General features: G+C 30.1%; 1 protein-coding gene across 3 annotated transcripts in view; it reads left to right on the top strand.

Moving 5' to 3' along the window:
• LOC143044657 (cAMP-dependent protein kinase regulatory subunit) overlaps positions 1–27,337 on the top strand; it is a 102,249-nt gene that overhangs the window by 59,384 nt on the left and 15,528 nt on the right. For all 3 annotated transcript variants that reach the window (XM_076216721.1, XM_076216722.1, XM_076216720.1), the window contains exons 3-5: positions 7,645–7,736; positions 12,891–12,952; positions 21,568–21,614. In XM_076216721.1, the coding sequence (XP_076072836.1) occupies positions 7,645–7,736; positions 12,891–12,952; positions 21,568–21,614 (201 nt within the window). The remainder of the gene's footprint in view (positions 1–7,644; positions 7,737–12,890; positions 12,953–21,567; positions 21,615–27,337) is intronic.

Genomic DNA, 27,337 nt, shown 5'->3' with positions numbered 1-27,337 from the left:
TTTGATGAAGTTTAAGTCCAATCGACTTCAAACTTAGTACACATGTCCCCTATGATATGATCTTTCTAATTTTAATGCCAAATTAGAGTTTTTACCCCAATTTCACGGTCCACTGAACATGGAAAATGATAGTGCGAGTGGGGCATTCGTGTACTGAGGACACATTCTTGTTCTAAGAATATATCTACGTTTTTTCTTTGCTTGGACAATGTGAATAAAAAAAATATGACTCCAACATTGTCAAATCTGACCTGCAACATTGATGGGTTTGCATTTGCAGTTGACATTGCATTGAAGTACATAAGATGTTTTGTATAAATTTTGTTGTTAATGTAACCAATCTTCCTGGATGTAGTGATAAGAATCGTTATTTATTTGGGCTCCATGACAAACTTAATCTTGTTTGATAAAAAGGTGAGAAATCAGTAAACATGAGGTTATCTTAAATTCCATCAATTACATTTCAATAATTAAGTCTTTGAAAACTGGAGGACTGATTCTTTTAAAAAAAAATGGTGAAAATTACTAGTATGTATTGACAATTTGTTTTGATGAATTCACACTAAATAAGAAGACAATTTTAAATGGCTGAACAGGGGGTTGAAAAGAGTAAGTTTTAGGTTCTGACCTTACACGTGTCGGATCCAGGGGAGGGGGTTTCGAGATTAATAAAAATATTGGAACCTCCTTATTTTTTGACGATGAATGCATTTGAATGGGACATATAGGTGGAATCCCCCTTTTTAAAAATAGCTGGATCCGCCTCTCACTCACGCTTACCATCCTTTTATAAACCATGCACATTTGGGTGGTTGAACAAGTCACTGCATTTTCATCTAAATAAAGTGACCATCAAAATTGATCAATTAAAAAGGAAGAAGCTTTGAAATGCAAAAAAACAATCGATTAAACCAACATTTTGTGTCATGAAATGTAAATAAAAACCCCACTCCCATGAAAGTAAATAATTCCACTGTTAAATTGAATATTTTGGAACCTTTGTAATTTAGCAGTGAAAAAACCTAATGCATTTCTCTGTATAACTAGGACAAATGTGACACATCAAAAAGCATGAAATGAAAGGTATTGAATTTATTTATTGAATGTAACATATTTGATTGAAAGTAAATTAATTTTAATTGACAGATATCAATTTCGATAACTTTATGATGGTTATGCAAATACATTTTTTTGTACATTATCAAATTGTATCACAAATTCTCAGTCTGACTGGTATTGTGTAATTTTAAAATCTTTGAAATTTTAATTGACATTTTTCTGATTATTGTTAAAGTGTACACATCTAATTTCAATATTTACAAATTGGAAAAGTAAAAAATATCCTTTAAATAAACAAAATGTTTCAAAACCTTGAATTGGAGTCATAACCCGCCACCAATTTGTATTGTTGATACAGAAAATGTAATTCAGATTTTGTTATAAATTTTGTTTATCTTTTGAATTTAATTGTAGCTTTGATATCAATTTTTATTAGCCTTTTTATGGTGACAGATAGACCACCTTACCAAGCAATCAGTCATTCAGAATATCTTACATTTTTATCTTACCTGTGCTAGCTTAGAGCTTTCAAAACTTTTTATTTTTTATTACGTTTTCTTATTTCACAAATTATACATTAAATATAATTTACTTCATTAATATAGAACAGGTGTAATAAAGTAGTTTCTGAAAGTAAAATTATTTAATGCTAAATTTTATTATCAACTAATCACATACAACTGCATTTGAAATATGAAAAGATACATAAAATTTGCATTTTAAAAAAGACATTACTCATGTTACTCTACAAGATGCTTTTTGATAAGCTAGATATTAAAGCAGGGAATTGAAATCAATTGAAAGTTTATTTGAAGTGTTCAAAATATCTTCTCCCTTTTTGACATGCACAAGCTTTTTTATTTCCTGTTTGTTTCTATGTAAATATTAGTACTATTTTGAGGCTACATGTTCATGTCTAATTTATTATCTAAGAGTTATCTTTCTTTAGGACACTTGGACAGCAAATTTTGACTGTCATTTTCTCAAAAGTTATTTAAGTGCGATAAATATTTATTTCTGAGATTTAGAATTTTTTTTATTAATAACTCATTCTTTTTCTGATGTCTGAGAATTTTACACAAATCTGAAAAAAAAAACAGAAAACACATTCTAAATCTCAAAGATCCTTCTCCAAAGGAATACAAACTCAAAATCAATGGAAAGGGAAGTAACTGTTGAAATCATATTCAATAAATGAGAATTTAAAAAATACAACCTGAACTTTCTCACTAATATTTTTAGTGGGTAGTACTACTTTTGGGACAAATTATATATAATTATAAAAAACTTCATCAGCTATAACTGAAAATAAGGACAATTTTAAGGTGGCCGGAGTGTTGAATTTTTTTGACAGCTTCAGACAATCTATGTTTAACCTTTGACAGCTCAACCTTTAATCACTTCTTTAATTTAAAATTCATAAACTCATAAAGTACAGGTGTAATCCCCCCCCCCCCCCACCCCTTCTTGCTATATTAAACATAAAAAATGAAGAAATAAATTTGGAAGGAGTATTAAAATGACTTCAACTAATTCACTGTCCACAGGTGGGAATATATTTGCAAACAATAATAAAATAAAAGGACGATAGCTGTGTTAAGTGACCAGAAGCCTTCTTAGACTTTTCTTAATTAAAAAGGATGCAAATACAAAGCTGAAAAGAATGACATAAAATGTACTGATATTATCTTAAGAAATGCAAAAATTGAATTACATCAAATTCACTTTTCAAGAAATCTTACATAACGTTTTAATATCAATCAATGCAATATAAATTTTCTAAACTTGTGAGATTTTGACAAGCCAGACTGCGACCAATTTTTTTCCTTCTAAATTTCTTAACCAAATTTGATGAAAACTAATATATAAAAGTTTGTCAGTCTAGTCAGCACGTCAAGCCTGGGTAAGGTAATTGGACATCCCTTCATGTATAAGGATGGAAATAAAATTGTACATCACATGTCTCGTCCAATCACAATCTCACATACTGGGTAAAATAATAGATCGGTTGAAAGGTACCAAACTACTACGAGGATAATGATTATTGAAATGTATTAAAATCATCAAAGTATGAAATTGATAAGAGATTGTTCTCCTTTCATCATCATGCATAAGAATTCATAGATTTTAAAAACCATTAAAGTACATGTAGGTTATATTTTAAAAAGTACACTGAAGGCTGTGATTGGGTTACAACATCTTACACAAATGACTGTTTTCGAATCTACTAGATTTTAGTGCATTCTGGGAAAATATTATCAAAAGTACATTAAATGCTATGATGAGTTTAAATTACATCGGAAACAATTTTAGATATTTGACCAATGACTTGACTCATATTTCTATGGGCCGCCATAGTGGAGGGGGCATTCAGTTTCACCCTTTTCGGTCTGTCCTTGCGTCTCAAAATTGGTTTCCGTTTTCTAACTGAAGTTTGCCTCAACCAAATGTTATGAAACTAAAACACAATGCTTATTACCACAAACACAGATCAAGTTTGGAATTTGATGGCATCACTTTAATTATTGTAGAGTTATGCCCCTTTATAAATGGGAAAATTTGCAAAATTTTTAGTTTCGATTTTCTAAGTTTAGTTTGCCTTTGAAACCAAATGTTATAAAACTTATACACAATACTTATTACCACAAAATGCAAATCAAGTTTTAATTTTGGTGGAGTCCCTTTAACAGTGAATCTTGAGTTATACCCCTTTTTAAAATCGAATAATTGCAAAAATTTTAGTTTTCTGTCTGTTACTTTAGTTTGCCCCAACCAAACATTATGAAATCTATACACAATACTTATTAACACAAAACTCAGATCTGGTACACATTTGGGTAGTTTAACTTTTATTGCTCTTGAGTTATCTCCCTTTATAATGTTGTATTCAAGCGGGGGCATCATCGGACACATTCTCCATTTATTTTCTTTTGGTTTATGAATGATAAAATTTATAATAGTATTGTCTGAATTCTTGATGTGCGAAACATGAATGTTCTATTAACAAATAAAGCTTCCTCTCAAAAGAGAATGATACCAGACGGATGCTTGTTTCAATAAACCATAAAAGTCAGGTAGAGTTTACAAAATAGAAAATTATGGACAAAAAGTGCAGAATGAAGGACTAAGAAAATTAAGAAAAGAGAAAACTAGGCAAGTTTTACCGTCAAAGGTTGGTGGTTCTCTGTGGGCCCTTTGACTTCCTCCACTCGTAAAAACCTTCACCATGAAATAGTCAATATTTAATTATAAAATATGTGGTTTTAAAAACCAAAAATCAATCGAACAGTATTAAGTAATTGCAAGGTGTTTTCTTGATCCTGTTGTAAGATGTTAACTTTTCTGCACATTATTTTAAGTGAAGAACAGCAATGAAAGCAATGTCCATTAACTTATCAATTATTTCTCTAAGGCTCTTACAAATTTGTTTTGATGAAAAGTGGATTAATCTATATTTAAGTTAAAGGATTATTATTTTTAAGTCATTAAATATGCTTTGAACAGGTTTTTTTGTTTTCAGTTTCAGCACAAAACTATAATGATTGTCACTTGAGAATTTAGTCCTCGTATTTTACTCTAAGTTACAATGCATTTGTTTTTCGTTCTTATAGATAGAATTCAAATAATTCATGTTGTGTAATTCTCTTGATTTATATCTATAGGCCGTAATAGTACATTTGTAACTGGTAAACAATGTGACCATGTGCTATATATGGAATGTTAATTAATTTGATTGGATAACGATATCCCATGACATATATTTAGTGAAGAGAACCAAAGACTAATGCCGCCGTTTCGTCACGATCTTAGAATGATATATTCCCTTGTCATTTTAGAAGATTACATCGTATCTGATTGGATTAAATCACAACGGAAACCGATTACGATAATTTTATTAACTATTAAGTTTCCTATCATTCTTTAGTGTGATGAATTATTATTTTCGCTACGTTAATTTCAATTCCAGGCTCTTGCTTTATTAAAGACGAGATTATCGGGATGAGAAAAATCCATATCTCCACCTATCTCTTGGTCAGAATAGTAGTAGGAGTATAATACCTATTAACCCTAAATCATTGCTAGTCATTAGAAGTTGTCAAAAAATCATTTACCAAAAGTTATTTACCTAGCCCTTCCATTTATGAATGACATTAGTAGATCATCAGAAATATAATATTTTCACTTTCTCCAAAGGGGGAGGAGCTTAAGCTGGTGGATTACTACAAATTCCCAATTTATCCTGATTTTGGTTATCTGCTTGTTTGATATCTAGTTTTCCATTTCTGCTGTCAATATTTAGTAGTATTGGTATTTGTCAACGCGTCTGACACAATTTATTTGGTGTAATTGATAATTAAGAATGGAAATTAAAATGGATATGACTGGCCTGGATAAAATGGAAAGGGAATTTGATTTTAGAAAACCTAAATTTTCGGATGATGTAAGTTTGTAAACTAAATTTAATTTAAGATATTTTAATTTCTAAGGGTTAATTTAAAAAAAAAAATAGATGCAAAAATTTATGAAACATAAATTAATATTACCTTTGTTTTTGACTAATATCTTATTTTATATGAAGACTTTTATTTTATTTTGTATTGCTTTAAAACAGTAAACGTGTCCCAGATACATGTTTTCTTATATACTGAAACCTTTTTGAAGTTGTAAGGGTCCCTCGTTGGTTTTTTTATGAAGTGACTTCTTTGAAATAATTAAGTAACATCCCAAAATATTGAATCAACACAATTTACAGAGTAGAATGATATTTTGATTACATTGATTACTTTGGCACACAATTGTGATTATGTGATTACTATATATAAAAAAAGAAGATGTGGTATGATTGCTAGTGAGACCACTCTCTACAAGAGACCAAAATGACACAGAAATTAACAACTATATGTCACCGTATGGCCTTCAAGAGTGAGCAAAGCCCATACCACATAGTCAGCTATAAAAGGCCCCGAAATGACAATGTAAAACAATTCAAACAAGAAAACTAATGGCCTTATTTATGTTCAAAAATGAACAAAAAACAAATATGGTATGTTCGGAACAGTTCCCCAATAAAAGGCCTTATTCTAATTTGTAAATTGATTTAATCAGGATAGATCTAAGAAATAAGAAAGCCCATCAGTATGGCATATACTGATATTTGAATCCTCTTTGTTGTCATACATTATAGCAGATGATGCTTCTTTATAGGGTTTCTACATATTACAAGAGATGTAGGTCTGGTCATGCATACAATATTTTCTCTGTATAATATTTTGATTGATCAATGTTTTTAAATTTCACATTATTTTTAGTTTTGTTATTGTTTCAGATGTTTTGTACCAATTTATTCTTTAAAATTATGACACTGATACTGCAGGAAAAATTAAATCATAAAAATACTGAACGCTGAGGAAAATTCAAAAACGGAAGTTTCTAATCAAATGGCAAAATCAAAAGCGCAAACACATCAAACAAATGGGCAATAACTGATATTCCTGACTTGGTAAAAGCATTTTCATATGTAGAAAATGGTGGATTAAACCTGGTTTTATTATCTAGCTCAACCTCACACTTGTATGTTAATACTCATTTTGATTTCTGGTTGGCCATTTCATTTGCTACCTTCATCTTTATGCTATTGTCAGTTCTGTTAGATTAATGTCTTCAAACCACTGGTGGATGGTTCTGTTCATGGGTTATAGGGTGTTAAGAATTGACTGAAATGACAAATGGGGAATATATAGAGCTGTTGTGTGCATAGTGCATAATACTGTACATGAATTCCCAAAATGCACTCAGTTAATAACCATATATTGCCAGAAATAATCCTAATATTGCAATTCTTGAAATCATCACTATATATAAAAGCATTATTGAAAGCCAGTCAACAGCATAGACTCCTGTAGTATTATTAATAATTGATAGTTACTTTACATAGTTACAAATATTGAAGTATCAATTATTAACATTAATAACTAATCAGGCATTCCTAGAATATTGTCATTCATTGCCTGGCATAGTGCTTTATATTACATTTACCATCTTTGAAATTTTCAATTATTTTGAAAAAAAACATCGGTTAAAAAAACAAACCAACATCTTGTTGTTCACAATATATAATTATTTAATAAGCAACCATAGAGAATTTAAATTAACATGGTACATTTATCACAGTAAAATATATAGTATGATCCAGATATATATACTGAGTATAAATGGAGCCTGAATCATTATGATCAAGGCTACAATACTGTAGGGGTTTCTTTATTCCTAGTGTATTCCTCTTCAAAAATGATAAAGACACTTCATCGTCAATCACTCGACAGTAGATCACTGATTTGTGATGAAGTTTGCATCGACCTGATATATGTACCAAAACCTTAAAAATAGATACAGGAAGACGAGGTATAAAACCTAAAAAAAGTCTGTTTTCTTCACCACCAACTGACAAAAAATTAGAAAAAAAACAATTGAATAGAAAAAGAAAATTTAAAAGAATATTTCAACAGATTATTGTCACCTCACCCCCTTATAGTGAGGACTTTCATCTTTTAACTGTATTTTTATATATATTTTTTACTTTTTCAGGTTGTGCCAAAGGACTACAAAACCATGGCAGCATTGTCAAAAGCTATTGGCAAAAATGTTCTCTTTTCTCATTTAGATGATAACGAAAGAAGGTAAGTAGTAGAGTATTAAAATAAACAAAATAGGTTGTCTTATATACTTATAAGTATAGTACTAAGTAATTATATGTGTATGTCATAATGCCGGAAAGACCCCATTAAACAGTTTGACCTTGAACAACTTTGACTTTGGAGACTATCACCTTTCCTCTACATTAAGAACCTTTCGCTCTTTCAGAGGTTTGTTGATGTCCTGAAAATCCATTGAAATATTTGCCACTGCACATGTAGCAAATATCAGACAATACATGTGTTCCGGTCAATTCCTTAAAGGGATGCTATCATCAACATACATTCAAGTTAAACATAAGGGACATTACCGATGCAGGTAAACCCAAAGCTTATTCAATGCATTATTTTTTAAATAGAGAAGCAGAAATTATTTGATTGGCCAATACCTTTTATTATAAGAAAAACTTGTTACTCTTAATATTTACTTATGCCATGAATCTCAACATAAATTAAAATCAGCTCGAAATTTATGATGTTTTGCAAAAAGAATAAGAAAACATTATAACCATTGACTTCAATCAATACAATAGAATTTGTGACCTAAGTCATATACATTGCATCTTTAAAAGTAAAGTTCAATTTGGTACATCTAAGAAATGCCATGAGCCCTTATTTACAATGTCTAATTTGGCAATTACTCTAGATACAACTGTTTAAAGAATTTATATTGGGAATAACGCTGCTATACAACTGCATATTAACATTTGATTGGACGAATGACAAAGGGCATTCAGTTAACTCAGCTCCCAGAGCTAGATGTCACATTTTCTTGCAAATGACTATTTACAGAAGAAATAATGAATTATCAATCATTAGAACTGTAAACAAATGTTTCTAAATAAAGCCATTTTCTTACTTTATGAATTGTTTCATAACAAAAAAGTGGAATTGCACTCTACAACACAGAAACTGATACAAGCATTTCATTAAGTAAAACTATGTTTGTTTTACATTTGATTTGTCTGAACTCCTTTGCCATGGGTTTGGGTTCTTTCTCATTGTTGAAGGCTGTACAGTGACTTATAATTGATAACTTCTGTGTGGTTTGGTCTATGATAGAGAGTTGTCTCATTAGCAATCACAGCACATCACCTCATGTTCAAATTTAAAACTAATTCAAATAAACTTATTTTGAATACTTCTTAAGTGCCAGCCACTTATGACACGTATGTATATGCCAGTATTTTGGCACATATGTATATAAGGACACAGTATTGAGACATCAACCTCTAAGTTTCGTACTGATGAATTTGCACTCTTAGATTCTTGTGGTATAATTGAAGATAATTTGATATGAAATAATTGTTTTACAATTGCATGTTATAAGGATATGTAAAATGTCACAGACGCAATGATGACATTTTACATACCCTTATAAAATTAAATTTCAAATTAAAACAAATTCTTCCAATTTAACACAAAAAAAATGATTAAAACTTTGTTTGTTCAATTCTGCATGTCAACAAAAATTATAGTCTATAAGATTGACTAAGACGTCTACAAGTCAGTTCAAATTCAATATAATCACATTGGATTCCAAAAATAATGGTTTTAATTTACTCTTAGGCTGCATCAATTTTAGAATTAAATTAACTTTTAAAGGACAATTATGTAATTTTTTTTTTTTTTTTTTTTGTAAATGAAATATTTGTTGTTGATTTTACTGTAATACATCAGAACAGAAGTGACGATGATAATAAGATCGTTCTCAGCATGCATGAAATATTTGCCACTGGATGTAAAGCAACCAACAATCAATCAATGATGATATCAGTTATTTAAATGGAACAGATTTCAGTCAATATAACCCAGTCAGATGATCAGTAGCCTACCAGTAGGTTACTTAATTTTAACCAAAATTGTCCATAGTGCTCACCAATATGTCAAATCTATGAGAGTGTGGGAGGTTGGACACTCTTTAAGAAATGAAAAATGTCATTTCTTTCTGGATGTTTGATTGACATCAATTTGACTGCAACACAATTACTGTGGAACACAGTTGTCCTTTTATGTCAATGGTTGAGCTTAGTTGATTACATTATCTCTTCAAAAATATTCATGTTTCTTAAATGTGTCAACAAATAGGTTACTGAGACCATTGTCCACCTACATAACCTGTCAATCATGTAGAGTCAGGATTAAACTTGAATAAAGCTTCCGATAACTTATAAGCTTCATGAAACTGTACAGTTGTCAGTAATAGCTAAGTATTTACATTTGTCTATATTCAAAGTTATCATAAGTTGTCAGTAAGATTGACCAGTGTGTTGACCTTAACATATTACATTGGATAGTTGCCACTGGACATGAATCAAACACTAATATAACCAAAGCAAAGCATTGGTCAGAGAACTGCACAAATTAAAAAATATTTTTATAAATGATTTAGAATGGTTGTCTATAAAATCTTTGCTCAATGTCAACAGTTGTGAAAAAATTTGAATAAATAAAGTGCCAATGTTTCTTTAAGTCCTGGTAGAAAAACGTGATTAAATTGATATCGTTGAAGTTTTCTCTACTTTGCTAACCAGAGGACTGGATTGTATACCCCGTGGCCGCTATTGAAGATGAAGTTTCCTTAGAAGTACATTTAATTATTGTTACCTGATATGATATTACCTAGAATACATCTATAAAAGGGAATTAGATATAAGATGCAATTTGGGATATAAGAAGATCTGTTGAAAAAACAAATAGGATTTCCCAAATTATACTAAGCAATTAATTGATGAAGGCATTACGGATGTGCATTCTTAAAGTACACAATCACAAAGGTTAAAATAGGAGTTACAGCTAATTTTCTAATGCATGTAGAGCAGGACTTTGGTTAGCTTGCTTTCTTTGTTTGTATATTGTACAATTGTAATTGAGTTTATGTCCGATCAAATTGAAATATTACATATATACAGGTTTAACATTGCCGAAATCTATTGTTTGAAGATGTCAATCTTAATTACAAAGCTTATGTAAATGTTTATTTCAACAAAGCAAGCATAAGCCAACCAAAGTTTTAATCTACAAGCATTAGGAAATTAGCTCTAATCCTATATCTTGATATCTTAAAAGCATGAAATTCAAATAATGAAGAATATTTTGTTTTTATTTTCTGATCTTTTTTAAAACATAAAACTGCAATACATGTAATTGGAACTTAAAATTGCATCTTTATCATTTGACATGAAATTGTAAAAAGAAAAATTAATATTTTATTGCCCATTGAATTAGTTTTTGTCTCACCTTGACGGTCTCAAAAAGCGAGACATAGGTACATGTATGCTGTTTCCGGCGTCGGCTTCGGCGCTGGGGTCAACAATGTATTAGTTTGTGATTAGGTCTAGTTTATGGTGAACCACAAGTGTTAGGGCAATTATATTTGGTATGCAGTTGTATAAACATTGGCACATTTCATTTCTATGGAGATTATTTGGCCCTGCCCACTCAGTCATGGTCTATTGACTTTGAAACTTTTCCTTATTTTACATGTATTTAAGTTTGTGATTAGGTCAGTTTATGGGGAACCACAAGTGGTAGGTCAGTGATATTTAGTATGCAGTTGTATAACCATTGGCATATCTCATTTCCATGGAGATAATTTGGCTCTGCCCCCTTAGTCATGGTCTATTGACTAAAAATTATTCTAAGTTATCATGTATCAGTTTGTGATTAGGTTAGTTCAAGGGGAACCATTAGTGGTAGGCCAATGTTAATTGGTATTCACTTGTATAAGCATTGGCACATCTCATTTCTATGGAGAATATTTGGCCTCTCCCCTCAGTCACAGTCTAATGACTTTGAAACTTATCTTAGTTTACATGTATTAGTTTAATTGTGATTAGATAAGTTTAAGATGAACTGCTAATGTTAAGTCAACGTTATTTGGTATGCAAATGTATTGTCATTTTCAAGTCGTTTCCATGGAGATTATATAGCCCCACCCCTCTTCATGGTTCATTGACTTTGAATCTTTTACATAGTTTACAAGTTAATGTTTGTATTTAGGTTTGGGAACGACTTACAATATTTGGTATGCAGTTGTATTAGCATTGGCACATATTGTTTAACTCAGTCATGGTTCGTTGACTTTGAATATGTACATAACTTGTGTAAGATGTTAAAGTATTGCTATTTTGATTTCAACATTTGCATAATCAAAATTTCAAAAAGGTGAGACATATCTTTATGATAACAGTTTATGATAATAGTAATTACATTTCCAATTGACTTTCAGTTGATGCATGTAAAAAGATGTGTTCTAATTACTTTAATTGGATCATTTGAAATATCTTGCAATAAAGCAACCTTTAAAACTTAAATTAATTTTGATTAATTAAATTTCAAAGAGAAAATACATTATTAATTGACAATGCATTTACTTTCTTTAGAAGAATAGGAAATTTCTGTGTATTGCTTTCATGATCAAAGTCTCTTAATAATTTGGAGAGGGGCGTAAAGGGGGTTAATCTGCATGGAAGTACAGGAAATAAAATTGCCTTCTCACAATGAACACTACTTGTGCAAGATTTTATTTGACATTGTATTTTTCAAATTTTTACAAGTAGATTGTCTTGTTTCATTGAATTTATATAATTTTTGCCCAATTTTTGAAGACAGAAAAACAAGCGCAGTGTTTTTAGTTAATCTATACCCTCTTAAGTTTCACTCAAATATTTTTATAGCTTATAGTAAATATATTAAAAGTTTTATCTTATTCAATTCTAAAAAAACCAGATTCATATATATATGTCACAAATTAAAGTATAAAATATCTAAACTACTGATAGAACATTTTTTTTACCATCTTTTGTCATGTTTGTGTACTACATAATATGCTGTTACAGGGATTGAAATATACATTTTCAAGTGGTCACTAGCCCAGTCAGTCATGCCAGTGTTAATGGTGGCCTAGTGTTGTATGATCAAGGAAAATTGTGGATGAAAGTAGTAACCCTGAGGTCAAATTTATGGGGCCATGATCTACTTCAGAATGTATTTTAAAGCCAAGTTATTGAAAGATTTCTTAGATTTTAGTTACACACAAAAAATTGAAACAAAATAATAATTAATTAAAATATAGGAAAATGAGAAGGTAGTAAATTCAGACCATCTGTACAACTCATGTTTCTCTTTTTTTTTCAGTGATATTTTCGATGCCATGTTTCCAGTGCACAGACATTCAGGGGAGGTCATTATACTGCAAGGTAAATTAAGAAATAATTCATGGGGGCTTGAATATATCGTGATTTTACCACGGGTTGGCCTTTTATGACAAATATTTTACCCCTGAGCGATAGCCCCCATGAATTATTTCGATTCTGATAGGACACATACGGCAATTCTTTTGGATCGAAGCGCTCTAGGTGTAGGCAAATATTTGCCGTTCCCATAAATAAACGCACTAATAAACTAGCGTAAAAGAACGGAGCAAACTGCATTAGTGACATGCTTAAACTATTTAAAATAATGTATTTAGACAGTTTTGGATGAATTTGAATGATAATTTATTTATATGTCTTATATGATGTACAATAAAGGGCTTTTGCCACATTTTAGCATCATTTGTGTATGTTTCCTTGTGATGATTTTCGGATTCACAAGCGTGTATTTTCCCGTAAAATGCTTACATTCTAACGTCATTGTTCTATGACGTTGGGTATCTCATTCATAAAAAAGCATATGACGTGGGAGTACAATCGGAACAGCACTGGCAATATATTCATATCTTACCACGGGTGTGTACTCAAAGCGTTTGAAGGACGTCATGTTAGAATATCAAATATAACATATATTTAACAAAGTACAGCAACCAATACCATTCACATTCAACAGACATTTAAAGGTCAATTATACACTGTCATCTACATTATACAGGTCTTATACAATATACCTTTTTGTGACATTTCCTAATGAAGGGTTATTGCCCCTACATCAAAATGTGCAAAGAAATTGAAATAAAACCATTCACAAGAGTAAATAATTGAAAATAAATTCTAATAATAAAGAATGTTTACTCAACAAAAAAAAATATATACAAAGAGGGTTTTTTTCCTCAAAAGTCATGTGTTCTGAATTGTTATAACAATGACTTTTGTATGCACCATAGATGGTCAAGCCCTGCATTATCAGATCACAAATTGTTTTATCAGTTTAGAATCCCACACGTTTAGTCCATATATAAAATAATTTGCAATGACAATTCCTTTCAAGTATTATAATGTGTTAATGTTCAGCCTTGTCTTTGATGGAATGCCTTAATCTCTTGACGAAGGACAGTCAATAGCTTTAATGAATGCACTTAAGCCATGAAGGACAGATATACCTTGAATGCTCTAAAGCTATGTAGGAATAACAATAAGTGTAATGCACTAAAGCCAAGGAATAACAATAACTTTAATGCACTGAAGCCATGAAGGAATAACAATAACTTTAATGTACTATAGCCAAGGAATAACAATAACTTTTATGCACTAAAGACATGAAGGAATAACACTAACTTTAATGCACTAAAGCCATGAAGGAATACAATAACTTTCATGCACTAAAGCCATGAGGGAATAACAATAACTTTAATGCACTAAATCCATGAGGGAATAACACTAACTTTAATGCACTAGACATGAAGGAATTACACTAACTTTAATGCACTAAAGACATGAAGGAATTACACTAACTTTAATGCACTAAAGACATGAGGGAATAACACTAACTTTAATGCACTAAAGCCATGAGGGAATAACACTAACTTTAATGCACTAAAGCCATGAGGGAATAACACTAACTTTAATGCACTAAAGACATGAAGGAATTACACTAACTTTAATGTACTAAAGCCAAGGAATAACAATAATAACTTTAATGCACTAAAGCCAATGAATAACAATAACTTTAATGCACTAAAGCCAAGGAATAACAATAATAACTTTAATGCACTAAAGCCAATGAATAACAATAACTTTAATGCACTAAAGCCAAGGAATAACAATAACTTTAATGCACTAAAGCCATGAAGGAATAACACTAACTTTAATGCACTAAAGCCATGAAGGGATAACAATAATTTTAATGCACTAAAGACATGAAGGAATAACACTTATTTTAATGCACTAAAGACATGAAGGAATAAAACTAACTTTAATGTACTAAAGCCAAGGAATAACAATAATAACTTTAATGCACTAAAGCCAAGGAATAACAATAATAACTTTAATGCACTAAAGCCAAGGAATAACAATAACTTTAATGCACTAAAGCCAAGGAATAACAATAACTTTAATGCACTAAAGCCATGAAGGAATAACAATAACTTTAATGCACTAAAGCCAAGGAATAACAATAACTTTAATGCACTGAAGCCATGAAGGAATAACACTAACTTTAATGCACTAAAGCCATGAAGGGATAACAATAATTTTAATGCACTAAAGACATGAAGGAATAACACTTATTTTAATGCACTAAAGACATGAAGGAATAACACTAACTTTAATGCACTAAAGCCATGAAGGGATAACAATAATTTTAATGCACTAAAGACATGAAGGAATAACACTTATTTTAATGCACTAAAGACATGAAGGAATAAAACTAACTTTAATGTACTAAAGCCAAGGAATAACAATAATAACTTTAATGCACTAAAGCCAAGGAATAACAATAACTTTAATGCACTAAAGCCAAGGAATAACACTAACTTTAATGCACTAAAGCCATGAAGGAATAACACTAACTTTAATGCACTAAAGCCATGAAGGAATAACAATAACTTTAATGCACTAAAGCCAAGGAATAACAATAACTTTAATGCACTGAAGCCATGAAGGAATAACACTAACTTTAATGCACTAAAGCCATGAAGGGATAACAATAATTTTAATGCACTAAAGACATGAAGGAATAACACTTATTTTAATGCACTAAAGACATGAAGGAATAACACTAACTTTAATGCACTAAAGCCATGAAGGGATAACAATAATTTTAATGCACTAAAGACATGAAGGAATAACACTTATTTTAATGCACTAAAGACATGAAGGAATAAAACTAACTTTAATGTACTAAAGCCAAGGAATAACAATAATAACTTTAATGCACTAAAGCCAAGGAATAACAATAACTTTAATGCACTAAAGCCAAGGAATAACAATAACTTTAATGCACTAAAGCCATGAAGGAATAACACTAACTTTAATGCACTAAAGCCATGAAGGAATAACAATAACTTTAATGCACTAAAGCCAAGGAATAACAATAACTTTAATGCACTGAAGCCATGAAGGAATAACACTAACTTTAATGCACTAAAGCCATGAAGGGATAACAATAATTGTAATGCACTAAAGACATGAAGGAATAACACTTATTTTAATGCACTAAAGACATGAAGGAATAAAACTAACTTTAATGCACTAAAGCCAAGGAATAACAATAACTTTAATGCACTAAAGCCAAGGAATAACAATAACTTTAATGCACTAAAGCCATGAAGGAATAACACTTACTTTAATGCACTAAAGCCATGAAGGAATAACAAAAACTTTAATGCACTAAAATACCCACTTCATATATTTTATTTTTAATTTAACTGTTTTTTGTATCCATTATGCCTAAAACAATCAATATAAGACAGACCCTAATGGAATTATATAAGTAAAATAAGTGCAGACTGCATCCTAGCAGACTGGTTAAGTAAGTTTTTGCAAAACTTTGATAACACATATATTATGAAAAATGTCTGAATATAAAAAAAGAAGATGTGGTATGATTGCCAATGAGACAACTTTCCACAAGAGACCAAATGAATACTGGTCTTCAGACTAGTAATTGGAAAATGTTTTAGTGCAGACTATTAGTACAATATAATTATAGTATAAGAGTACTTTGAAGTAGGAGTTACACTGTTTGTCTACATTGGTAACATATGGTGTTGTTTCCATTTTAGTTGGTTAAGGTCATATATAAATTATTCTTTTAGTATTAAGATAGGTTTCTTAAGAAGTAGATCAGGGAAGAGAATGATATATCAATTGGTTTAACAAGACATCAGCTGGTTACTTATTCTTCTCTGCTGCAGTCTCTTTGTCTTCAATTCTGAACCAGCCTGCTAACAATGCAGTGTCATCTTGATTAATTGGCCATTTGTTAAATTTGTAATGGGAAAGGTTTGTGATTGGATACTAGCTTGGTGCTATTACACTGGTTATTTGCTAAACTGAATTATTTTTTTTTACGTAATTCATATCTAAGAAATTTTAAACATATTAAATGAGGTAATTTGAATTCTTGAAATTGATATAAACATACATTGCTCTTGAACTTCGTACTTTTTTTTTTTTTTTTACTTTTTGGAATTCGAGTGTCACTGATGAGTCTTTTGTAGACCAAACGCACGTCTGGCGTAAATATAAAAAATCCTGGTATCTATGATGAGTTTATTTTAAAATTCTTTTTTTCACCTTTAAAACAAGGACGTATAACTAAGACTAATCTAATATACGTCCTTGTTTAAAAACAAGAAACTAACAAAGTCAAAAATTTTTGAAAAAATAATTTCAGAATCACAAAAGTAGATATGACACATGAAGTTTAAAGAAAACAGAATTTAAATGCATAATAAAATCATGACTTCAATTAACTGTATTCAGCTAACTTTTGGAAGTGTATCCTTAGTATGGTTTACAAGCTTATATTCTTGCCAGTCCAAAGCTAGGAAATTTGTAAGCTGTTGTCTGTTGTTTCCTAATGTTTCTTTTGGAGAATTGGTTGTTGATTACAGATTTTTGATGGTTGTCTTTGTAAGCTGTTGTCTGTTGTTTTCTTGTTTCTTTTGGGGAATTGGTTGTTGATTACAGATTTTTGATGGTCGTCTTTGTAAGCTGTTGTCTGTTGTTTTCTTGTTTCTTTTGGAGAATTGGTTGTTGATTACAGATTTTTAATGGTCGTCTTTGTAAGCTGTTGTCTGTTGTTTTCTTGTTTCTTTTGGAGAATTGGTTGTTGATTACAGATTTTTAATGGTCGTCTTTGTAAGCTGTTGTCTGTTGTTTTCTTGTTTCTTTTGGAGAATTGGTTGTTGATTACAGATTTTTAATGGTCGTCTTTGTAAGCTGTTGTCTGTTGTTTTCTTGTTTCTTTTGGGGAATTGGTTGTTGATTACAGATTTTTGATGGTTGTCTTTGTAAGCTGTTGTCTGTTGTTTTCTTGTTTCTTTTGGGGAATTGGTTGTTGATTACAGATTTTTGATGGTCTTCTTTGTAAGCTGTTGTCTGTTGTTTTCTTGTTTCTTTTGGGGAATTGGTTGTTGATTACAGATTTTTAATGGTCGTCTTTGTAAGCTGTTGTCTGTTGTTTTCTTGTTTCTTTTGGGGAATTGGTTGTTGATTACAGATTTTTAATGGTCGTCTTTGTAAGCTGTTGTCTGTTGTTTTCTTGTTTCTTTTGGAGAATTGGTTGTTGATTACAGATTTTTAATGGTCGTCTTTGTAAGCTGTTGTCTGTTGTTTTCTTGTTTCTTTTGGAGAATTGGTTGTTGATTACAGATTTTTAATGGTCGTCTTTGTAAGCTGTTGTCTGTTGTTTTCTTGTTTCTTTTGGGGAATTGGTTGTTGATTACAGATTTTTGATGGTCGTCTTAAAATTTACTCAGTGCATGCTTTTCTAGACAGTGTAATAAAGAACATAACATGTATTAGATAGAGACCTACCTTGAAGACTGTAAGATGATCTCTCGATGGTATTTGTTAGTTTTTTTGTTGTTGAGCTGACTAATTGTTTTATCTCCAATCTATATTGGTTTTTTTGGTAAAGAATTGAATGCTTAGTAACTTTATGAAATTTTTTAAGGTTCAATGTTAAGCTTTGAACTGTGCTCATGTTTTAAGTTAGCTTAGAGCAATGCAATTACATCTTACACGATAACCAAAAATCAAATTCTATTCTTAATTAAAAAACAGAGCTATTGGTATACTTTTGAATTACTGCAAATTCAGAAATAATTGGGAGATTTTTATTAAAATGAATAATGCCACTTGGTGAATATCCCTAAAACAAGAAATTAAATTCTGATATCTGATATACAAAAAAAGTATACAGTAAGGAAATTTACCCAAAAATTTGTGATTTTGGAAATCGGCATCCTGAGTGTCTTGTCTCCCTTCATTAGTTTACTTAGTATTAGTGAATATTATTAAGAAAAGTGAGAAAAGATCGAATTTTTGAAGGAAAAAAGTTGTATGCTTTACGTTATGGTACTTATTAGATCAGAGTTAAGTTATATTAAGAAAGTATCATCAAGCAAGTTCTACTTTTAGTTAGTCTAAAGTACTTTCAGTAAATGATGTCAAACTTCAGTAGCCTGAGCAATAACATGAGTCTTAAAGACATGTATAATCCTTTTATAATCCGAAAATAGAAAGTGGCATGGATTTATATTCGTTATTCTATTATATAAGCTTCTTGGAGAGATTGTTTGCTAGATAATTGAATCTTTTCTCACAGCTGAAGATAGAAATTGCACTTTAAATTTATTTTCCATTCCATTATCAAGCCAACAGGGAGAAAAAATACTTTAAAAATTTATACTTGATTTAACTAAATGAAACGTACAGAAACAAAAACAAATCGGTTTTCACTTTTAAAAATAATTGGATGTTAAAATGAGTATTAAGTCAAGAATGAAAATAATTGGATTATAATATATGTAATAAGTCACGTTTGAAGATTCAATGATAATACAATTGTCAATGATTTAAGTCACTTTTGGAGGTAATAAGTATATAAATTCACTTATTTAGTCACTATTGAAGATAATTAGATATTAATACAAGTATCAAGTCAGAGTCTCGGAGAAAGTATTAAGTCACTTTTGAAGATAATTGGGTGTTACTGTAATACAAGTATTAATATCACTTTTGAAGATAATAATGGGTGTTAATACAAGTTTTAAGTCACTTTTGAAAATAATTGAGTGTTAACACAAGTTTTAAGTCACTTTTGAAGATAATTGGGTGTTAACACAAGTATTAATTTCACTTTTGAAGATGATTTTTAGTGTTAATTCAAGTATTATGTCACTTTTGAAGATAATTGGGTGTTAATACATTTGTATTAAGTCACTTTTGAAGACAATTGGGTGTTAACACAAGTATTATGTCACTTTTGAAGACAATTGGGTGTTAACACAAGTATTATGTCACTTTTGAAGATAATTGGGTGTTAACACAAGTATTATGTCACTTTTGAAGACAATTGGGTGTTAACACAAGTATTATGTCACTTTTGAAGACAATTGGGTGTTAACACAAGTATTATGTCACTTTTGAAGACAATTGGGTGTTAACACAAGTATTATGTCACTTTTGAAGATAATTGGGTGTTAACACAAGTATTATGTCACTTTTGAAGATAATTTGATATTGATTCAAGTGTTATTAGTCACTAATGAAGAAAATTTACAATAGTTTTATGTACAAGTATCAAGTCACTTTTGAAGATAATGTAATGTTTATAGAAGTATTATGTCACTTTTGCTAACATTGAAAATGAAGTTAATATATTTTGCATCTCTGAGCAGGAGATTTTTTTTGTCTAGAAATAGATGTGTAAACCAGATTTAAAGATGGCTATTGTGAAGAGTCCTGAGGGTGGTTTGTCAATTTACATAAAACGATGGTTTGGAATATAAGGAATAAGAACACATCTCACATACTAATTGGGGAAAAATAACACTTTTGGTTATCTTTTAAGAAAAACATCTATTTTCCAAGGAAGTAATCTAATTTAAGAGATAAATGTTATATTGCCATGTCAGTGCCAATTATTCTTGTGTTGCTAATAAAATGTTAGTTTTTCTGGTTAATGTAGAAATAGTCTGATTTCTTCAATGCTGAAAGGCGGAAAAATTGCATACCAAATAGATATATTCCAGACACAATTACCATGGAAGATAGAAACATTCTGTCAAAATTAACCTTTAAATTGCATTCCTAATTTGTCAGTGATTGAACGATTTAAAAAAAAAAAATGTGTTCTATAGAAGCTGAAACTTATAATTAAGTAACTGTACACCAATAGTAAAATAGCTTTTCAAGAACCTACATGTAATTTTTTAAAAAAATATTTTGAAATGCAATTGAAAGTTGATGTTCCTTTGCTTGAATAGTAACTTTAAAGTCTATTTTGATTGCAAATTTATTTTATTGCAAAATGTTGCAAAATAAATTGTCTGAATTTCCATAACTTATTTCTGAGGTCATCTCAGAAGAAATTTATCTTAAAGGCTCAATTTTTTCTCATATTTTATATAGATTAGACCATTTAGGTTTTCCCTTTGAATGGTTTTACACTAGTCATTTTTTAGGGCCTTTTATAGCTTGCTGTTCGGTGTGAGCCAAGGCTCCGTGTTGAAGATTATACTTTGACCTGTTTATGATTTACTTTACACATTGTGACTTTGATGGAGAGATGTCGCATTGACACTCATACCACATCTTCTTGTATCTATCAATATCAATTTCAATCAGAATTGGATGCATACTTGTTATGTAATAGGAAATTGTTTCAAACAAATTGATCATTAGTCACAAACTAAAGCTTCAAAGAGATTTGTATTTTGTATTATTAGCGTTACTGCATTTTAAAGTGCCTTTTTTATTCATTGCAATGTTCAAAGCCACCATCAACTTTCACTTTGAGTAAATTGTGGAGAAGGATCATTTAATATTGTTTACTATATTGTTGACTTATATATTTCTTAATTGGCTCTATTATTCTTTTAAGTTTTACAATATATTGCTATGATAAAATTATTTTTATATTTCAGGTGATGAGGGTGATAATTTCTATGTTATTGACCAAGGTGAAGTAGATGTAAGTATATGTATTATTTACTGAAGTTTGATCAGGTGTATAACTTCAGTTTTATTAACCTGCCTGAAGTGTTTGTTAGTATTATGCAAAAAAAAAACTCATCAAAGATACCAGGATAATAAATCTGTAAGCCAGACACATCTGATCATGATGTGGGCCTGCTATAAAGGCATTGTTTGAAGTTGTTTTTGTCCCCTGCGTAGCAACGCATTGCGAAGCCCATGCAAATACCAGTTGTCCTTTCCTCGGTTTAGTCAGTCCGTCCGATCTTGTTTGCACTCTCACCAGTACAAGTCTTCCCAGATTTTCATAAAACTTATACTATAGGTTGATATCAGCACTATCTCAGACTAGTTCTTAAATGGTGGAGGATCAACTTTTTTAAAAGAGGAATGTCCCTTGGAAATAATAAATATATGGAAAATGGCTTCATTAACGCTCTAGTACAATTCTTGCCAGATTTGATAAAACTTGCATTGCGGGGACACTGGTTATTATATTTCTATTTTTAGACCTGGTAACTAATAATAGTCCTTTTTTAACAAAAGTAATGAAAGGAGGTACAAGTTTTGTGTTATCAACTCAACCCAGATCCCTGAAACTTCACAGGAAGAATGCACATATGTTGAAGTTGTGCACCTGCTATTATGGAATTGTTTGAGGTTTTGTTTCTTTTAATGTTTAAAATATTTTCAGTAAAGAGCATTTGTCTTTGTTGTCTTCAATCTATGTTTTTCTAACTTTATAATCTCTAAAAAATTGTGCTTGTTGAATTGTCATTTATAACAGACAATAATATTTTCTGAGTTCTGTTTAGATTTAGTTACAATTATGTATTTCTGATTAGTATTTTTTTGGTCCCTTGCGAGTTTGATATTATTGCATTTCCTACAGCTTGCTAATTTTTTCTTGTTTTAAGATTTCCTTTATGAAAAAAAAAGATAGTATTTTCTATAGAAATTCATTGAAAAGATAAATAATGTTTGGTCACAAATTAGAAATCCTAGCTGTTATTGTTTATTTTTATAGCATTTTCTTCTAGTTTATTGATAATTTCCTGGTTGATTATTAAATTTCTGGTAGTTATTGGTAAGTTATGGTTCTGTTTTTATTAGTATTTTCTCATTATTTGGCTATTTATCTGTTGAGATATAAAAACTAGATTAAAGCATCAAGGACAAGGCAGTTAAGAGTGGCAAAAAATAAATTGTTTTTGAAGGATTGTATGCTAATTTGAAGCAATAAAAAAGATCCAACTAGTTTCTTTATATAGCCTGTACTTCTTCATCCCTGAATCGGTTTGGAGGTCAAGGTCAAATTGCATAATAAGAGTTGGGATATTACTTGCAGAGAATTAAGGATCCAACTCAATTTAAGATAGGCATGTCCAAAATAAAGCATTGATTGAAAAGTTTTTATTTAAAAAGGAGATTGAAAATTTATTGTCAGTTATATTAAATATAAAAAAATGGCTAGTGAAAAACTACTTCAAAATTAGAATTTTTAATTTAAAAATTAATGCAGCCCATCAAACTTAATCGATTGATTGAATAATTTCAGGATTTTTTTTCATGTATGTAAGTTTTACATACATTTTGTATATATGAATTTCTTGAAGGTTGATATTTTATCTCTAGGTCAAAGGTCTAGGTCAGGTTGAGAAGGTTATTGAAATAGTACCTCTTCGATCTAAAATAAACAGTTTTATATACTTTGGAAAAAAGGACTTGCATACAATTTTCTCTGGCATCCTAATTTGCACAGTTTTGGACAGAAAGGGAAAAAAAAAGTCTCACTGAGGTAGCATCTCAACAATTAAAAAACAGAATACAGTTATGTTTAGTATTTGTTTTTGAATTCAAAGTTTTAAATACTATTTTAAACATCACATATTTTTACATCAATATAATTTTTCTAATACTTTCTTACTCTACTGTGAAGATCATTTATTCCTTATTTAATTAATCTTTTGCAAGTAATCTCCACTGTTGAATCCAAGAGAGTTACTTTAATAAGCTCCACTTCAGTATAATACAGGTTAACAGCTACGAAACAACAGCAAAAAAAAAAAAACAAACCCTGAAATAATTATTAAACAATTGACAAAATTATTTTAGTTGTAAGAAATTCTGTTCTGAGATAATGCCTTTTGCTGTAACAGTTTGTGTGTTAATTGTCCAGGCTCAAGGTCGTTAATTAAGGTGATGTGTGCATTTTCTTAATGACATATTAGATTTTATTGTACAAATTGTGCATAAAAACATATTTTTTTGTGATGTCATAATGGAATCTACAGCAAGTCAGAAATCTTTGCTTCAAGATTAAAAAAAAATGTTATTTTTGTAAAAGTCCTGGAAAACCTTGTGTTAAAATTACAAATGTATTCCTTAATCATGCAGTTTTTACATGTTGAAAGTTGGAAAAACAAATCTTTAGCTTTGAGGATTTTGAACTTGTTAGTCTCCATAAACATCACTGAGATGGTACTTAGCTGTTGCAAATTAAGAACTCTTAATTCAGCATACGACAGTTAAAATTTAGATAGGACTGAAGGCATGAAAGATACAGCATAAGCTCATACAGAACTTTCATTTGATGCTTTGGGGGCTGTAATATAAACTACTTTAACAATTCTCTGCTCAAGAATTGATTGCAATGAGGGGAAATTTGGAATTCCCATCAATTTTATTTTTTTAATTTTTTATTTGTAAGTTTAAACGATTTGTATTCAATTAGTTTTAAATTATATAAATGATTGTTTAGAAAGAACTGGCTTTAGAGAGTTCTAGAGAATTTGGAACTGATCAAGTTTAACTCATTACTTAATAATAACTATCATTGACGTGTTCAGTTACCTTTTTATACTTAACTTCATTACATGTAGTAGCCTTAAAAGGAAAAAAGCATATTCTTATTTTTATGATTCTGAAAGCAGTCTTTTCTAGACACCATTGTGAAGAACACTTAAAAACCATAAAACTTGAATCAAATATGCATGAAATAATTGCCGCTTAACCTGTACGCTAGCAGCAATAAATCTATTAATCAAAAGTTTGAAAGCATATGATGTTTAACTACTTAAATACATATGGAGCCTTTGACCAATTGACACATTGAAAAACTAGCCACATCCATCTATGGTCAATTTTGCCTGAGATTATGAGTTAGACCCTTTGGCTTTTGAATAACTTCTAAATTTATGAACAGCCTATTTAAGAAAGATACATGTTATGTCAGTACAGATCTAGAAATGAGCTGAGGATACTAGAATGGACTAGCAGTAACTGACTAAGCAGCAGCGCTTTTCTACTGAGCTTATTATACCCTGAGTGCTTAAAAAATACAATATAATTTTGAAGCATCCTAATTCTTAAGATTTTTTCTGACAATGCACCAACTGAGTAAGAAGTACATATTAAAAAATGTACTCCCTCCTCCGAATATTCATAAACATCCTGCACTGGGGGCACTGAGGATGCCAGTTAGAATTAAGGGATCAGATATGGAGGACATTTTGTATATATCTCATTGAGTCAAAAAAATCCTAAAAATTCTTTGATGAAATGGCATTATGCAATAAAGATTTTTATAAAGTTTCATTGAAATCTGTCTTCAAATGTGCAAAGAAAAACATCAATTAGTTTACGCTTCTTTATAAATTTGTGCATGACAGGGAATATTGACATGGTAAATATTGTCATATTAAAAGTAAAACATGACAAGTCTTCAACCAGTTTAGCCGATTTCTTGTGTAACAACAAGCTTGAACTATCAATGAACTTACATAAGTGATTTGTAAGTGGTGAGACATGTCTTAGTATAAGATGATATGCTTTGTCCAACACAGGTAATCAGTTAAGAATTATTAGGATCAGTGACACTCAGATAAATCATTATGACCCATGGAACAAAACTGATCTTTGTTTTTGTAGACCAGAGTAAAAATGTAAACATGATTAAAAAAAAATCTTTTTAAAAAAAATAAATACTTTTTTTTGTCATTGGTGACATTTTACAAACTTTTGGCCAAATATGGCCTTGAAATGTTCACCTTGATCATAAATTCCCAAAAAGCCCACAATTTTGTGCTAAAATGTATCTAACAATTTTAAAGCCTTAACCCTAAGTAAATAGAAAATCTCTTCATGATATTACCATAGACTCCAAAGTCAGTACATTTTGGAGGTCTTACAAATATTTGGGGAGTTTTTGGACCTAACATTTTTAGGAAAACTAAAATTGTCAACTTCAACCTATGATCTAAAATATGCTCGAACCAAAAAAGTGTGAAAGTTAATTTTTAATCAGAAGACTCAAAAAATCTGGAGAACAGATGGTATGCCATGGCATGTAAAAAAAAATGTGGGAAAAAAAAGAAGAAAAAAACATTAGAAAAATAATAATTATGATGCATTTAAATCTACTATTTCCTAATCACTGCTTATGAAAATTAAACGAGCCAATTTAATTTTAGTCAAGGGTGTTGGGTACCACCTTAATTTAAGGGTAGCAATGCGAAAACCCAATTTTATAAATTTATAAAACTGTTAATTGTTTTATTCAAGTTTTTGTGTGAAAAAAGGTTATATGAACTTCAAAGAGCATATCTCATAGCAAAATGAATGTTGAAGGTCAAAGTAAACGAAAAAGAAAATGTAAAAAGTAATTCTGTTAGAAATGGGAAAATTGACAAAAATAAAATATAACTATGATGCTTAATGTAAGCTTAGGAATCATGTTGAGAAAACTGCACAACACTTTCATAATATTTATTAATTTTCATCAAATTTTATAAAAATGTTATCAGAACGAAATTGGTTGCCATGGAAATAGCATTTTATTTTAATATTTACACCAAGATTCCATTAAATGTAATTGAATATCCTGCATTTAATGTTTTTCTTAAAGGTCAAATTGCAGCAAGACCCCTCTGAAATTATTGAAATGTGTGATTTTGCATTAATCATAATATGAAAGGAATGGCTGTAATATTTTTCCTGTCTAATAACAAAGGAATAACTAAAATATGGTGCATACTGAATAACCCATCACTGTGGAAAGTCAGGAATATGGCAGTTATTATATCAAATAGTTCATTTCTTATAATAATATAAATGTATGTTGGTGTTCACCAGGTTTTTGTTGAACTTCAGCGTTTCTGTGTTTCCGTTCTTTTCCACTTATAAGTTGATGTGTTTCCCTCAGTTTTAGATTCTAACCTGGATTTGTTTTATCTCAATAGATTTATGACTTTTAAACAGCGGTATACTACTGTTGCCTTTATTTGATAATATTTAACAATATAAACCATAATGTTCAGTGTGTGTTGACCTGTCCGGTAATGCACCAGAAACAACATCATTTCTATTATGAATTACAGTAATAACAGTTATTTATATTATAAATAACAACAATTTACTGATTTATTTATCAGATGGCTATCTAAATTTTACTGTGAAATTATTTGAAATATGACAAATTAGTTCTGACATCATTTCATTTACAAGACCAAAAGGAAAGGAAAATTGACAAAAATAGATGTTTTCCATGTTTACTGTGCTGTGAAATGTTGTTCACATTTCATGCTGAGAAGATTATGCAAAGTGATCATAACAATCATTAATAAAGCCATTATGAAATGGATTGTTTTTCCTGTCTTCAGATATTTTGGTTTATAATTTCATGGAAACAATTCCGTTTATCAGTAGGAAGCCTTTGAAGAA

The sequence above is a fragment of the Mytilus galloprovincialis genome, chromosome 9 (genome assembly GCF_965363235.1).
Source record: "Mytilus galloprovincialis chromosome 9, xbMytGall1.hap1.1, whole genome shotgun sequence".
Lineage (NCBI taxonomy): Eukaryota > Metazoa > Mollusca > Bivalvia > Mytilida > Mytilidae > Mytilus > Mytilus galloprovincialis.
This window is presented reverse-complemented; position numbering and strand designations above follow the sequence as displayed.